The 16,396-nt window shown below is 43.5% G+C and overlaps 1 protein-coding gene across 1 annotated transcript in view; it reads left to right on the top strand.

Moving 5' to 3' along the window:
- The first annotated feature begins 3,143 nt into the window (after window positions 1-3,143).
- The window catches only part of Kiaa0319 (KIAA0319 ortholog), a 54,675-nt gene continuing 41,422 nt past the window's right edge, over window positions 3,144-16,396 (top strand). Inside the window, exons 1-2 of the mRNA XM_051169364.1 lie at window positions 3,144-3,354; window positions 14,112-14,254. Coding sequence (XP_051025321.1) covers window positions 14,200-14,254 — 55 coding nt within the window. The 5' untranslated portion in view covers window positions 3,144-3,354; window positions 14,112-14,199. The remainder of the gene's footprint in view (window positions 3,355-14,111; window positions 14,255-16,396) is intronic.

Below are 16,396 nucleotides of genomic sequence, written 5' to 3' on the forward strand. Positions count from 1 at the left end.
TCTTGTGCTCCCGACGTGTGGGCTTTGTTTAAAGAACACCTCCCATCTTGCTAACTGCCCATTCCTCCTACCAGGACTTGAAGTAGTGCCCCTGGCGCAGGGCTAACCTTGACAACACTATTATGTGAATTAGGCACCAAAATGGTATAATCAACTGTTTATTAAGAGGAAAGGGGAAGCTGTTGGACTTTGTCTTTTATGTTTTGTAAGTTTAGAAACTTAACAGCTGTATCATCCAACTTAATCTTTGACAGCTGACAGTATGTAATAACTAAGCTATGGGTCAAATTTGCACTTTAAATCTCAGTAACTGGTTAGTGTTAATGTTTTGCTGATAAATGACAAAGTTCAGCTTGGCAATGTGTACGCCCAGCTTTAGCAATATGGGAATTTTTTTTCCTAAGGAAAAATCACAAAGAAAATAATAATTACTGGTAAGATGGAAACATTTTGCAAGAAGTGAATAAAGAATATGTTTTTTGTAAATTTCTGTACCGAAAGTATGTACTGTAAATAAAATGTTTTAGTTGTTTGTAGACTGAGTATGATCTTTTTGTCTCTGTGGGATTTGCTGCCCTATTGCCATTGGGATAATATCCCTGCATGTTGCTTTTCAGTGGAAATCACCAAGGGTGTGTGTGTGTGTGTGTGTGTGTGTGTGTGTGTGTGTGTGTGTGTGTGTGTGTGTGTGTGTGTTTATATCAAATCCCAGACATTTTTGAGGCCAGCGCAGGATTGTCATTAGTTTAAGGCTAGCCTGAGCTACAAAGTTAGACTCTGACAAAAATGGGAAAATTTAGACTCCGGCATCCCCTAATTAAAGCACCTTTTTAAAAAAAAAAAGACAATTTGAACATAAAGCTTGAGGGTCTGGGGAGATGGCTTAAGGGTTAAGAGCACACTGGCTGCTCTAGAGGACCTGAGTTCAATTCGCAGCAACCACATGACAGTTCACAATCGTCTGTAATTATAGTTCCAGGGAATCCAGCACCGTCACCCAGACACGCATGCAGGCAAAACACCAGTGCCATTAAGCTACATCATGAGGTCTCCAAGGTGACTTAGCTCCCTGTCCCCAGAACAGATTTGCCATCCATGTGCAGTGTATTTTAACTGTTGACTTCCATTCTGTCCATCCTTCAAAATAAGATACTTCTCTGCTTTTATTGTGCAAAATGTCCTTGGAAATAAACAAAACCTACCAATGCAGTTAGTCGGAGCTCAGTGACATCCATGGGTGCCAGGGATGGGATAGTGCTTTCACATCAGGCTGGCCTTCAGTGTGGATGAAAAAGAAATGCTGCCTTATTTGTGTTGGATGTTTGTTGTGGGGGGTGGGGGGGGGGGGTTAAAGTAGGTCCTCATCTTGTCTGTTAAGGATGTAGAGTTAGTTGACATTATCTCCATTAGGATCTGCTTCTGGTACCTTTATCTTACCGTTTTGCTCCTAAATTCGTCTTGATGGGGTATTTGGAGCAGGAGAGTTGTACCCTGATGTAGCCATTTTCATCTTTGTCAAAGACGCCACACCACCTGCATCCCTTTCCTGCATCTTTTATTTCTCTAGCTGCCATTTTAAAAAAGCATGACCCTGTCTCGAAAAACAAAACAAACAAACAAACAAACAAAGCATGGCAGGAGGGAGAGAGGAGGAAATGTCTTCCTGCAGTGAGCTTTGGTGTGTTTTTAATTTCTTTGAGACAATTTCTCTGTGTAGCCTTGGCTGTTCTGGAACTCTATCTGTAGACCATGTTGGCTTTGAACAGCTCAGGGAGCTGGCTGCCTCTGCAAACAAAGGCCTGGGATTAAAGGAATGGGCCCTTTCTCAGTTTTACATGAGCTCACCCTCCCTACCTCCTAAATAGCTCGTTATCCATTAGTTCCCACATTCACCCCATAGGGTATCTTTAAGTGTATAAATGTCTGTACATTTGTGGAGGCAAGAGGGCGGTTCATGGAGTAAACATTTCTGTGCGTCTTCGGGCATCTAACTTATGTCATCAGGTTTGATAAAGTGAGTGACTTTTTTCTTTTTTTTTTTTTAACGCATTGGCATTTTGCCTGCATATATGTCTGTGTAAGGGTGTCAGATCTTAAGAGTTACACTTGTGTGTTGTTCTCTTCTCTGGGGGACTGATGGCCACCAGCCTGCCAAGGCAGGAGGGACAGGAGGCAAGACGCAGGGCCTGGAAGCACTACAGAGATCATAATTGGTTTGACCAGGCACTTTTAGAATGCTTATTTTATACTTGGCAACATGCTCCTATCATATGGATAGGAACACAGCACCTAATTATCCTTTAGGCACAGAGAGGGGAGAGCTAGCAGGGAGCTGTGTCAAGGGTAGTTAGGGGCATCTGAGTCTGAAGACACTCGCCAGAGGCCCTGCTGGGGAGAGGGAGTCCTGCTCAGAAGGGCTGTCCAGACCAGGAGGACTGCAACCTCAGACAGCAGGGTCTCAAGTGTGTAGCTGTTCTCTTGCCTCGGCCTCATGAGTTCGGGTATCACTAGAGTGTACTGCTGTTCTGGACCATCTCCATTTTATAACAGGGAGCATTGAGTAGGTCTGTAACTTGTCTGAGGTGTCCCCACAAAGGTGCCATGGAGGCTTATTCCGGTATGCGACTCAGTCTTTAAGCCCTGATAATGGGATGTGTAAGAAACACTGCCCACCATTCTTTCTGCCCCTTGATGCCACTTCCTAGATACTTTTCATGTCCTTAATAATACTGAAAACATGAGCAATAGTGTCCCACCCATCTCCTCTGGCTTGGATCCTCACTACAAGACACAATTGTCAAAATGCACCTGGCACCCATTTAACCTGCAGAGTACAGAGTTGGTTTGTGTCTATTTAGGCGCAGAATTCCATCCTTTGATGCGAAAGCAGCACTTAAAACCCAGAAGATAAGTTATGTATCGGAGGGGGAGGAGTGCAAAAAGCTCCGCTGAAAACAAGACTTGAATAGCAGGTGATTTGACTTAGAGGAGCGGGCCAGGCAGTGCGTGCTGCCCGGGCGGAGGATTTTTCTAGAAGACCTGTCCACCCCCTCAACAGTTTGGAACCATGGCTGGGAAGAGGTGGGCGAGGGACCAGAGCAGGGAAACGGAGGGCCCTCTGCTTTGGCAGTGCGGGCTGCAGCACAGGCCATCCCTAGGGGCGTGTGTGCGCGTGCGTGTGCGTCGCCCTGGTAACCCGGGAGGCGGAAAGGCGCTGAATCACCAGCGCCCGCAGGCAGCGTCTGTGCAGCAGGAGGGCCAGGCAGGTGTCGCCAGCAGGTGCATCTCGCAGGTGTCCCTACTGGACACCAGCTTCTGGGTGGTCAGGAGCACTGGAGATCGCTGGAGATGGAGGTAAGACCTGCACTCTGTCCGACGCTGGCGTTCCTGTTTTGATAGACGGGTTCTCAGTAGGGTGGAGTCAGGGAGACTTGGGTGTCTAACAGACCTCAAACCTAAGAATCGGTTTCTTTAAAGTTCATTCAGTGCTGGCGTTTGCTAAATGCATTTCGTATCTGATCTGTGCAGTAATCGCAGGCTTTCTATCTGGACTCCAGGTCCCCAGATTTCTAGCTAGTGCCTAGTTGATACCTCTGCCTAGGAATGAGGGTGAGAATGTGTTTGTGAGGCTGGGTGGTGGGATGGTGAGTGACGCTCCAGTGAGCCAGCAGTATTATCCAGCTTCAGTGTCCCCAGAAGCCACCTCAGGGCCCAGCTGGCCAAGTGACATCAACCAGGTAGGTGGTGCCAGTGAAAAGCAACCAACAGGAGGACTTCTCTGGTCCCTCTGGACACCTAAGAAAAGCGATCCAAGATAGTCGCATGATCTGATGGTTTCCCTGTATGGTGGAGGCAGGAGATTTGGGGATATTTCCAGTCTCCCAAATTGCATGCCTTAGACATGAACTGTTGCCTTTAAATTCCATTTAGTGCTATTGACGAGTTCCTTGCTACCATTTGCCAAATACCTGAAGCCTAACACTCTTTCAAGGCTTTCTTTCCTGCTCTTTGAATTCCCTCCAAGGAATGTCACAGATTTATCAGGAGGGGCACAAAGCTGGAATCGTTAGTCGTCACTCTCAACACCATTTGTTCTCATAATTGTATGAAAGGAGAAAGCAGTGTGATCATATTCGTGCTCATGTTTATTGCTGGCTTTCCTGAACATTTTTCTTTCTGAGTTAGATGTTGATAATTTTTCCAGCGCTCGAATAGAAAAGTTGAATGATGGTTTTGTTAAGAACTGGGGGAAAAAAAACCAATCACATTTCCTAAAAAAAAAAAAAAAAAAACCAACAACAACAACAACAACAAAAAACCAACAAGAATATTTGAAGTGAATGCATGTATTGCATTAGTCCTGAAATGCATGGTGCCTGGGAAAATTCTTTAGTGAGACAACTGAAGTTATGCCACGTGTAAGTTTTTATTTTGTGCTCATGATTTTACTTATTTCGAATGCAGCTGGGGGCAAAGTGGAGATATCAGTTCAGTTTGAAACTTAGAACTCATGGAGAAAGCAGAATTCTCTACAAACTGAAAAGGAGATTAAAAAAAAAAAAAATACAGCAGGAATTTTTAGACCCACAGGTAACAGGAACACACATCACATCTTTGCTGTGTAAAATGCCAAGGCAGGGGATGCATTCATCTCCTTTCAGAAAAACACAAACAGCTCAGCTAACACCCTCACAATTTAGAAAGCTGAAGGAGCGAACGCATCAGTAAGTTATAAGAGAATGCATGTGTTGGAGGGTTTTTTCTCTTGGTTTAAGCACCTCCCCCGAAACAGAATTTTTAAAAAAAAATAAATCTGTAGATGTAGGGCTGCCTGTTGTGGGGTGGGGGTGGGGTGTCAGAGGTGAGTGACATAGATAGCCTGATGAGAAAGATGGCCTGCTTAGGGCTGTGGTTCCACTGTTAGTGGCAGTCTCCTCCTCTGTAAAATATAGAAAATAGTAAGACCTACTCACTGGAATTTCTATAAGAATTAACATAAGATGGCTGGAGAGATGGCTCAGGCATTAAAGGCTGGGCTCACCAACCAAAATATAAGAATTAAAATAAGACAATAAAACTCCCACATGCTGAGCTGCAAGGATTGTTCAGACCCAAGTGTTGGAGGGCAGGTTTGGAAACACTGAGGGATGCTGTTGTCTCTTGTTTTAATAAACATTTTCATTTTTTATTTGTGTGTCTGTCTGCCAAGTGCGGGAACTTGGACCCCCTAGAGCTAGGTAGGGTTCAAGGCACTTGTGAATTTCCTGACATAGGTGCTAGGACCCAAACATAGAGACCCATTAAGAAGATCGTTAAAGCCAGACGTAGTGGCACAAGCCTTTAACCCCAGCATTTGGGGATGGGGGGGTTGGGGTGGGAGGGAGTAGGTGGGGGGCAGAGGCAGGCGGATTGCTGTGAGTTTGAGGTCAGCCTGGTCTACAAAGCAAGTCCAGAATATCCAAGGCTAACAGAGAGAGACCCTGTCTCAACACCACCCCCCCTCCGCCCCCAAAAAAGATCAGTAAAATAAGATGATATGTATAGAAATGCTTTTTTAAAAAACACGGGTTTGTGTTTGTGTTTTGTTTTTGTTGTTGTTTTCTGTATAGCCCTGGCTGTCCCAGAACTTGATCTGTAGATCATATTGTGTAAAGATTTAACAAGTATACTTATGTCACTGTATGTATGCTACCTGTGTCTGGGCACCAGAGAGACCGGAAGAGGCAGTGTGACCTGCCTTGTGTGAGTACTGGGAACCAAACGAGTTCTCCGAAAGAGCAGCAAGTGCTTTTACCACCGAGCCACCTCTCCAGTGCAATAAAAGTTATTTTTGAGATAAAGGTGTTCAGGGAAAAAAATTCATTTCTTCAAAATAATATGGCACTAGAAGTAGGTTGTCTCTCTCTCTCTCTCTCTCTCTCTCTCTCTCTCTCTCTCTCTCTCTCTCTCTCTCTCTCTTTCTCTCTCTCTCTCTCTCCCATTTTTTTCATTCTTCGAGACAGGGTCTGTCCTGAACTTCATTTGTAGATCTCGAGCTCACAGAGATCCTCCTGTCACTGCCTCCCAGAGTGCTGACTGTGCCACCGTGCCTGGCAGAAGTGGAATTATTTTAATTGTGCCCTAACTCTTTTCCTGATGTATAAAGTTGTTTCATTAGAAACATCAGAAAATTCCCTTGTAACATATACAAACAATAAATATAACAGATATGATTTAAAGGCATGCCAATTTAATACCCTGCTAATTACATTTAATACTCCAAGAAAGGAGATTTGCTTTGATAGGCACAAAATAACTGGTGGGTTATTGTTTTATTTCCTTTAAAAAAATTATTTTACAAGACTACAGAGACCTTGTCTCAGAAAACCACATAACACAAATCCCATCCATTAATGCTCACCTCTTATCATCACACTGTATAAAATAAGTTTAAATTCCAAATGCATTTGGGAAGGATTCAAATCCACACTAACGCACCTGCTCAGAATATCTTAGACTGGAAATTGTTCTTTTCTAATTTTTGGCCCTTGTATTACATTTTTTCTATCACCTTTGTTGAAGTATAGTTGAGTAAGAAAAACTAGCTAAGGGTGATTGATACAAGTGTGGAATTCCAGCACTTGGAGGAGGGGGGCAGGAAGATCTGGAATTCAAGTTCATCCTTCACTCTGTAGTAAGTTTGAAATTAATCAGGGCTGCATGATACCCTGACCCCCGACCCCCACCCCACAAAACCAAAATAACACCCAACAACAAAACCCTACCACCAGGGCCAGCGACACAGCTTAGTAGGTAATGGTACCTCCCACCAAACCCGACAACCTGAGTCTGATTCCAGGTCTCACATGGTTCAAAGAGAACTGAGTCCCACAAGTCTGCTTTTGTTTAGTTGGGGTTTTTTTTTTGTTTTGTTTTGTTTATTTGTTTGTTTTGATTTTTCTTTTCTTGGGTTTTCAAGACCATGTTTCTCTGTGTAGCCTTGGCTGTCCCAGACTTGCTTTGTAGACCAGGCTGGCCTCCAGCTCAGAGATCCACCTGCCTCTGCCTCCCTGAGTGCTGAGATTACAGCCAGCACACTTGGCTAAATTAAAAAAAAAAAAAAAAGTATTACTAGTTTACCTGAAAAAAAAAAAAAAAAAAAAAACTAAAGCTTACAAATAAACCACTTTTTAATTAAAATTAAAATAGATTGTAATCTCTTGGTTAATATCTGAATAATTAATGCAAAAAATCTAAGAACATGAGTTGGAGGAGGGAAAACTGATTTGAATATGTTGTATAAAGAAAATTTATATAAGCCAGGTGTGGTGGCGTACACCTGTAATCCAGCCCTCAGGAAGGCAGAGGCAGGTGGATCTCTGTAAGTTAAAAGGCCAGCTTGGTTTACAAAGGGAGTCCAGGACAGCCTAGGCTACATGGAGAAACCCTGCCTCCAAATTAACGTATGTATGTATGTATGTATGTATGTGCATGTATATACATATGAGTGTATGTACATGTTGTGGTGTAATTGATGTATATGGTGGTTTGAATAAGCATGGCTCCCATAGGCTCATATATTTGAATGATTAATCATCAGGAATGGCACTATTTAAGAAGGATCAGAAGATGTGGCCTTGTTGGAGTAGGTTGCATCTTTGTTGGAGGAAGTGTGTCACTGGCTGTGGGCTCTTTTGCCCACACAAGGCCCAGCATCTCTCTGTCTGCAGATCAGGGTGTAGCTCTCAGCCACTGCTCCAGCACCATAGTCCCACTGTGCTTCCACCCGGACAATAGGATAACCCTCTGAAACTGTAAGCAAGCCTATGGTTAAATTATTTCTTTTATAAGGGTTGCCTAGGCTATGATGCCTTTTCACAGCAGTAGAACAGTGAGTAGGACAGAAGTCAGTACCATGGAGCAGTGTTGCTGACAGGCCTGACCCTGCTGTTGCTGGAGGAATGTGGAAGACTTTGGGATTTGGGGTATCAGAAGATTTTAAATAATCCTAATATTGTAATACCACTGAGCAGCACAGGAGGGTCCCACCTGCTGACCTAAAAATTAAGCCAAACACCTTGCATGTAATCAAAAGGGAATGTGGCAAGGGTATTTATACAACTGCAGAACAGTCCTTTAAAGCACATGAAGGATTGTGCTTTCAGTTAGGGTCATAGGTCTTCTGCTGGGTCACCAAGAGGCATGGCCCTTCTTATCCTGTGTGAAATGGTTGCAGGATTATCTGAGCTTGTGATGACAGAAAGGCTGCTGGACGTCATGGTGGGAATAGTGCCTTTTGGAGTTAAAGCTTTGCTTTAGCAGTAAACAGCTATAGTTGCTTTGCAGCTTCCTCAAGGTGTCTCTGGAGTCTTCAGAGCAGTGGGTAGCCATAAAGCTGCTTGGCTGATGCTACTCCACTCAGGGCTGTCAGGTCAAGTGAAATGGCAAGGGGTTTTGTTTGTTTTTGTTTTTGTTTTTAAGATGGAGGTCTCTCTATTGTATAGCTCTGGATATCCTGGAACTCGCTGTGTGAACCAGGCCGACCTCAAACTGACAGAGAGCCACCTGCCTCTGCCTCTCAAGTGCTAGAATTAAAAGTGTACTTCACCACCCTGCTAAATATTGGGTTCTTAACACTCTCACAGAAATCATTAAAAGTGTGTTTTCAGTTGGGCATGTTGATATAAGCCTTTATTCCCAGCACACAGGATGCAGAGGCAGGTGGATCTCTGTGTGTTTGAGGTTATCCTTGTCTACACAGCAGGGCAGGGATACATAACAAGACCCTGGGGTGAGATATGTTTACTGAAAAGGTAAGGCCAACAGTTCTAATCCCAGGGAGCCAAAGATAGTCTTTAACAGTGTTTAACAGGGCTTAGTTACCCACTGCTTCAGCATCCTAGTGAGAACTGAGTCTCTCCGAGCTCTCTCAACCTCATAACTTATCTGTTGGGTGATCTTTTTGTACCCCGTGTCAAGGTTGTCTTTATATTATTCAAATGCTGATTTCTGTACTGGTAGAGATCTAACTACAGGCTTTGGTATTGTTATTCTTTTGTCTGCATCATATTTTGTAAACACTCCCTCCCAACACCTTCTGATTGGTTTAATAAAGAGCTGAATGGCCTATAGTAAAGGCAGGAGAGGAAGACAGGACTTCTGGCAGAGATAGGAATACTGGAAAAGAGAGGCACAGAGAGTCACCTGCCAGATATGGAGGAGGAAACAGCGCTGGGACTAAGACTGAGAGGTAACAGGCAACATGGCAGAATGTAGATTGATATAAAGGGATGAATTTAGGAGCTAGTTGGGAACAAGCCTAAGCTAAGGCCAAGAATTTCTAATATAGAAGGTCCCTGTGTCATTACTGTATTGGGTGCTGGTAGTCCCAGAAAGTCCTGTTTGTAATTGGCCCCAAACGGTTATACTTACCTCTTCATTTTTTAAAAGCTCTTCCAAATTTTTGTAAATTCTATCATTGAGTGCATACTGAGCTGTTGGCTACTTTATGCTTCTTCTTCTTCTTCTTCTTCTTCTTCTTCTTCTTCTTCTTCTTCTTCTTCTTCTTCTTCTTCTTCTTCTTTTTCTTCTTCTTCTTCTTCTCCTTCTTCTTCTTCTCTTCCTTCTCCTCCTCCTCCTCCTCCTCCTCCTTCTTCTTCTTTTTGGTTTTTCAAGACAGGGTTTCTCTGTGTAGCCTTGACTGTCCTGGACTCACTTTGGTTCTTCTTTTTTTCCTTCCAACTTTTTATTTCTTTGAGTTGCATTTTGGGTTATTATACCAGATAGAACTTCCATGTTCTCAGCTTTTTGCCTCAAATCAACTGTAGATATAATTTCTATTCTAAAATTCAGTAGCTGGGTCACTTGCTTGTTCTTCCTTTTTTCTTTAAAGTTTTATTATTTAAAGATTTTTAGAGATTTGAGTGTGTGTGTGTGTTTTCCCTTGGAGCTGTAGTTACATAAGGTTGTGATCTGCCCAGTATAGATGCTGGGAACCAAACTTGAGGCCTCTGCAAGAGCAGCAGGCACTCTTAACTCCTAAACTATCTCTACAGCCCCATTAAAATGCTTACTATGCTACATTCAGTGTAGAGACACTTTTTTTTTTTTCTGAGGCAGGGTTTCTCTGTGTAGCCTTGGCTATCCTGGAACTTTGTAGATTAGTCTGGCTTCAAACTCACAGAGATCCACCTGCCTCTGCCTCCCAAGTGCTGGGGTTAAAAGCATGCACCACCACCGCCCAGTTTAGAAATACTTCTAAATTAGTTCTTTACTGAGTTCCCAAAACAACATTCTAGTAATCAACATACTTTGGCAGTTTGGCTATTTGTTTTCAACCTTGTAGTTTATGACTGTTTTTTTTTTCCTAAGTTTTTTTTTCCTAGTAATAGGACTCATTACTCCTTCTTAGCCTGCAGTGGTGTTTATGAGACTTTTCACAATATTTTACAATGCCAGTCAAGGTTCACTCTCTTGCTTGCTGCATTAGTTTGATATTGCCGTAGAATATGAATAGTGACTTAAAACATCACACATTTGTTAGAATTTATGATAGTCTCATAAATTCTAGACTCAAATCAAGACAGATCAAGTTGGGGTTTTTTTTTTTTTTTTTTCCTTTTTGGTTTTTGCTTCTTTGTTTGTTTTTGATTTTTCAAGACAGAGTTTCTCTTGTAGTTCTGGCTGGCTGTCCTGGATTTGCTGTGTCGAGCAGGCTGGCTTCGAACTCACAGAGATCTGCCTGCCTCTGCCTCCCAAGTGCTAGGATTAAAGGCGTGCGCCACCACGCCCAGCTCAGATCAAATTTGCATTGCACTGTACTATGTGGGTTTTTTTCCCACTGGGAAAATAGGGAGGGCGATGATACTCCAAAAACACAACATTATACAAGTTCAGCTTAATGAACATCAACAGCATTACTTACAGGAGCAGCTGCATCACAGAGAAGTCCACCCCACCATGGCTGACCATTCACAAAACTACAGCACTGGAGACTCTTGAGACACTTGCAGGCAGCTACGCTGCTGAAGAGTCTTCTTAACTATAACTTGTCATAATCTAAGGGTCGGGCCTTACGATCCTGTGAGTTTCATGGGCCTGAGGAGCTTTCCTTCCTCCTCCATCCAGTGAGGGACTATTTCAGTCCAGACCAAACAGCTACCCAGCAGCTCGTGTTCTCACCCGGAGGCTCTGTGGGAAAGAACCTGCACGCAAGCACATTCTGGTGGCTGCAGAATTCAGGGTTTTAAGGTTGTAGGGTTTATGTCTACATGGATTAAAGGCATTAGGAATAAATTCCAAGTCAGTAATAATTCATTGGTGTCTCATCAAGGAAGGAATCAAAGAACTAACCCTTGGTGTCATTTAACTAAGAGAGCCCAGATTTGAATTCTCTGCTTTGGGCTCGCTGTGTCTTCTGCCTTCTGTCCGTCTGTTGTATGAGGATGATTTTGTGCCTGACTGACGGCTGTCTTGTGGATTGTCTGCGTCTCTGTATGACTGTGTGTGTCTGTTTGTTACAAAGGGCTTTGCTCTGTATTTAAGTGTTTTTCATTTTGTGGCAGGGTCTCTCTATTATGTAGCTCTGGCTGTCCTGGACCTTGCTATAGTAGATCAGACTGGCCTCGATCTCACAAAGATCCACCTCCCTCTGCTTCCCAAGTGTTGGCAAGTCTGTTCCTGGACAGGGACACAGAACTAAATTTCCCTTTGACCTTTCCTCCAGGCTTCTGGAAAGTCTTGGGTTGATCTGGCTCCCCACAGTGTCCTCTGTAGCAGCTGTGGCACATTTCTCTTGCTCTAGTTCCCACTTTGAGCAATGGCAACTCCATTCTTCTGTTTGCTGAATTTGCCCATAGCTACCACCTTCCATTCTACCCATAAGCAGATCCAGTAGATCACCTGAGCCATCTCTCCAGCCCTTATGTTTTGTCTCTTTTGAAGCAGAGTTTCTTGTAGCCCAGGCTGGTCTTGAACTTGTGGTCATCCTGCTTCTGGCTCCTGAGTGCTGGAATTAACATTTCATTCTGTAAGGAAGCAGCACATGGTAGTGATCAAATGGATGATTTAGGATCCAGACTGTACCTGCCACTTGTAAAAATTAATTAGTAGATGGCCAAAAGGTTTTTAAAAATATTTATTTGTTATTTGTATAGTATTCTACCCACATGTGTGGCCACACCTAGAAGAGGGCACCAGTTCTTATTATAGATGGTTGTGAGCCACCATGTGGTTGACTTTGGAAGAGCAGACCGCACTCAACCTCTGAGCCATCTCTCCAGCCCCCCAGCCAAAAGGATTTTTTTGTTTTAATGTATTTGAAATTTCAATAAAACAACTATTATTCACTCTGTGTCTACTATGACTTTATGCAAACCCAAACACTTTACAACCCATAAACAAAGAGCAACCATAACATAAGAAAAAGGAATTGAGAGAGGGAGAGAGAGGACTAGAGAGGAGGGAAGAGGAGGGCACAGGATTTTGTTTCTTTACTTTGCTTTTTATTTATTTATTTACTTACTTACTTATAGTTTTTCAAAACAGGGGTTCCTCTGTGTAATAGTCCCAGCTGTCCTGGAACTCATTGTGTAGACCAGGCTGGCCTCAAACTCACAGAGATCCACCTGTGAGTCCAGAAAGCAAGCCTGCCAACAGACTTCTGGGAACCTGGATTGACAACTCTAGTATTTCATGAGGCTAAATAATAGCTTCTACAGCAGTTAGCCCCAAGTAGGCAGAACTTCAGTAACTGACCCCTTCCCTATATTTTAACCGCCTCTCCTAGCTTGAGACCAACCAGAGAAAGCAAGAAATGCTCCTGTCTTAGTTAGATTTTATTGCTGCCATGAAACATTATGACTTAAAAATGAACTGGGGAGTAGAGATAGCTGAATAGCCATCGTCCTAAATAAGGACATTGTGCAATCACAGCTGGCTGTATTATGATAGTGATGGAACTGTTAACAACCTCTAGGACAAGGGGAAAGAATAAAGAAATATTTAGGACTTTACACCATGACTTTAGTCATTATTCTCCTCTGTCTCCTAAAGCAACATCTGATATTGAGAGGTCTGTCTGTCTGTCTGTCTGTCTCTCTGTGTGTGTGTCTCTGTCTCTCCCTCTCCTCTCCTCTTCTCTCTGTCTCTGTCTCTCTCCCTCCCTGCCTCTTTCTCTCTCCCTCCCTCCCCCCTCCCTCCCTTCCCTTCACTCTCTTGTTCTCTCTTGCTGTCTCTGTCTGTCTCTATTTCTCTGACTCTGTTTCTTTTTCCTTCTAGGGTGCCCCTTTCCATTACTTGCTCTTCCATGCTCCTGAAATAAACTTCTCCGTATCATATCTGTTGCCTGGCATCTCATTTTAAATCATTACATCCAGGACAGCCAAGGCTACACAGAGAAACCCTGTCCTGAAAATAAATAAATAAATATTTTAAAAAACAATCCCCCCCACCCCCCCGCCAAAACCCAACAGCATAAAAACAAACAAACAAAATCTCATTGTGGAACCTGTATCATGTTACAGTGTGTCACACAATATACCCTTACGTCCACGCATCTTTACTTACAAATGTTCATTGCAATGAGTCATCCATCAGTCTGGTTGGAGGCCTCTGGCTTCTGCTACTCCATCAGTAGTGGATCCTCATGGGGACTTCTCTTGGATCTCCTGTTGTTGCCCTGTGTCATGGAGAGGCTGCCGCTTTGGATCTGCAGGACCAGCCCTGTCATGAGTTCCAGGGTTGTGTAGGTGCTGGGGTGGGCCAACTCAAAGCCCTGGATCTGGGCCTGGGTAGTAGCTAAGTTGGTCAGCCCACCAGCTCTCAGGAACTCCCACCACTAGGGCAAGCTCTTCAACACTGCACTGGCTGGCAAGGGGCAGGGCCAGCTCTTCTGAACTCATACTCTCATGGTGGCTTACTTGAGCCCATGCCAGCAGAGCCAGTGCTGCCCAGGGGAGTGTCTTGGCTATTTTAACAAACTTCTCTGGAGATATAGCTTGCTCGGGATGTGGCCCCATTCTGTGAACAAGACAGCCTTTCTGTTAACATGAATAAATAATAGGAACAAGTGTTTGTTTCCACATCTGCCTACCCTTTTCTTCTTTCTTGTCTCTGTTTTGTCTTCTTTTAAGTTCTAGAGGCCACATCTGGCTCGTCAACCATCAAAGGGAGCCTGTCCCAAATCCACTGCCTAGAAGGCCTCATCCTGAGTGAGGCAGAATGGTGTCCCCAACAGGAGCACTGTCTTCATGGCTGCTGCTGGCTGCCATCACAGGTAGGAAGCCATTTGCAGGAGTTGTCATTGTTTCCTGGGAGAGTTGTAAAAGTCGGCTTCTGTGGTTTCTGGTAGCCTGAGCCAGGCATTAAACATGATTTTGCTCTGATTCAATTGCTGCAGAACAGCAATGTCTTCAAGGGAACGAATGCACGTCTGACCATCTGGGTCAGGAAGAAGCTTCTGGCTTGAGGTTTCATAAGCCAAGAAGAGACTTAATGGTTGCAAAAACAAAGCAAAACAAAAACCAGTGGTTTTGAGAGGTTGAGGGTTCCTTAATTCTTCTTCCCCCCATCCTCTTGTGATCATCCTAAGAGCTGCTGTTTCATTGTGTTCAAATTACTAAATTAGTGTTTCCTCTATATCTGGGATCTAGCTCTTCTCTGAAAAATGATAGATTAAAACCGCCCACATGATTTGGAAACTAGATTTGCATCTGAGAAAATACCACATCAGCTTCACATGTTGATTTTTTCATTTGAAAAGGAACGTGTGTGGCATATCTAATTCCTATTACATTGGATGAAGTAGTCTTTCCATAGAGCTGATGTTTGTCATTACATCACATTTACTCGTGTGTGTGTGTGTGTGTGTGTGTGTGTGTGTGTGTGTGTGTGTGTGTGATGGCATCCGTGTGGAGGTTAGCTTGTAGGAATCAATTCTCTTTTCCTATCATGTGGGTTCAGGCCACCAGTCTTGACAGTGCATATCTTATCCACTGAGCAATCTTTTTAGCTGGCACAATCTGTTGCAATCCACCTACCATGCTAACGAGACAACTGACATGGTGCTACTAAAAATCTACCTATTACACCGATCTTGTATACAGAAAGGTGATTCCTATCCATTTTCACATATTTTCTGTGGAAACTATGTCTGACAGCCCCTTCAGTTGATTAAATCAACATTTACTAAAATAACTTTGAAGGATTATCCCTTAGTAGGAAGGAAACCCCATGCTGCTGAGGTCGGATTCTACTGTTTTGCCATAAAAACAACATGCAGTGCTTGCCGATGCCCACTGTAGTGACTCTGCAGAAAGATTAATAGTTTATTATTGAGAATCTGACGAGAGCTAGTAGAATATAAACAAGGCATAGTGGAGCATGCCTTTAACCCCAGCATTTGGGAAGCAGAGTCACTTGGTTCTCTGTGAACTCCAGGTTGGCTAGGATGACATAGTGAGGCCCATCTGAAAAACAAACAAGAACTCAATCAGAGATGTGTACTGACAGCAAGTTTTTTTCTCCTTAGACAATTTTTGTTCAGATCAGCCTGTGAGATTTTTAAAAAATCTGTTGATAACATTAACAAAACAAAAATACAGTAACTAACTAGTTTTTACATGAGGTCTAGTGTAAGTTACATAAAAAGGAGAGAAGAATGGAAGAAGAAAGTTACATAAACATAGAGAGGAATGGAATTATAGAAGGCATAGAATGTATAGGTAAAAAGATACATGGAAAGCTGAAAGAATATATGCAGACAGAAAGGTAGATAGAGGGATGGAGAGGTGAGAGGACGGATAGAGAGATGGAGAGGTGAGAGGACGGATAGAGAGATGGAGAGGTGAGAGGGCAGATAGAGGGATGGAGAGGTGAGAGGACGGATGGAGGGATGGAGAGGTGAGAGGACGGATAGAGGGATGGAGAGGTGAGAGGATGGATAGAGGGATGGAGAGGTGAGAGGATGGATAGAGGGATGGAGAGGTGAGAGGACGGATGGAGGGATGGAGAGGTGAGAGGACGGATAGAGGGATGGAGAGGTGAGAGGACGGATAGAGGGATGGAGAGGTGAGAGGATGGATAGAGGGATGGAGAGGTGAGAGGATGAATAGAGGGATTATGGACAAGTAGGTGGGTTGGTGGGTGGGTGAGGACTGAAAAGTGGACGAATCAGTGGAAAGACAGGTAGGACCAACTGGATGAGAGGTGTGATGGATGGATGTCTAGTGCATAGGGAGTGCTGATTGCTGGCTGCATAACCAGGGATGGAAGAGCCTCTGGTTTTATGGAGTGGCTTTCCTGGAATGTAGAAAAAAATATATATATATACATGTGTGTGTACATATATGTGTAATATATATTATATATTACACTTTTAGCATAAAACGGTAGGCTTTGGGCCAGCAAGATGGCTCAG

The sequence above is a fragment of the Acomys russatus genome, chromosome 3 (assembly GCF_903995435.1).
Source record: "Acomys russatus chromosome 3, mAcoRus1.1, whole genome shotgun sequence".
In the NCBI taxonomy this organism is placed as follows: Eukaryota; Metazoa; Chordata; class Mammalia; order Rodentia; family Muridae; genus Acomys; species Acomys russatus.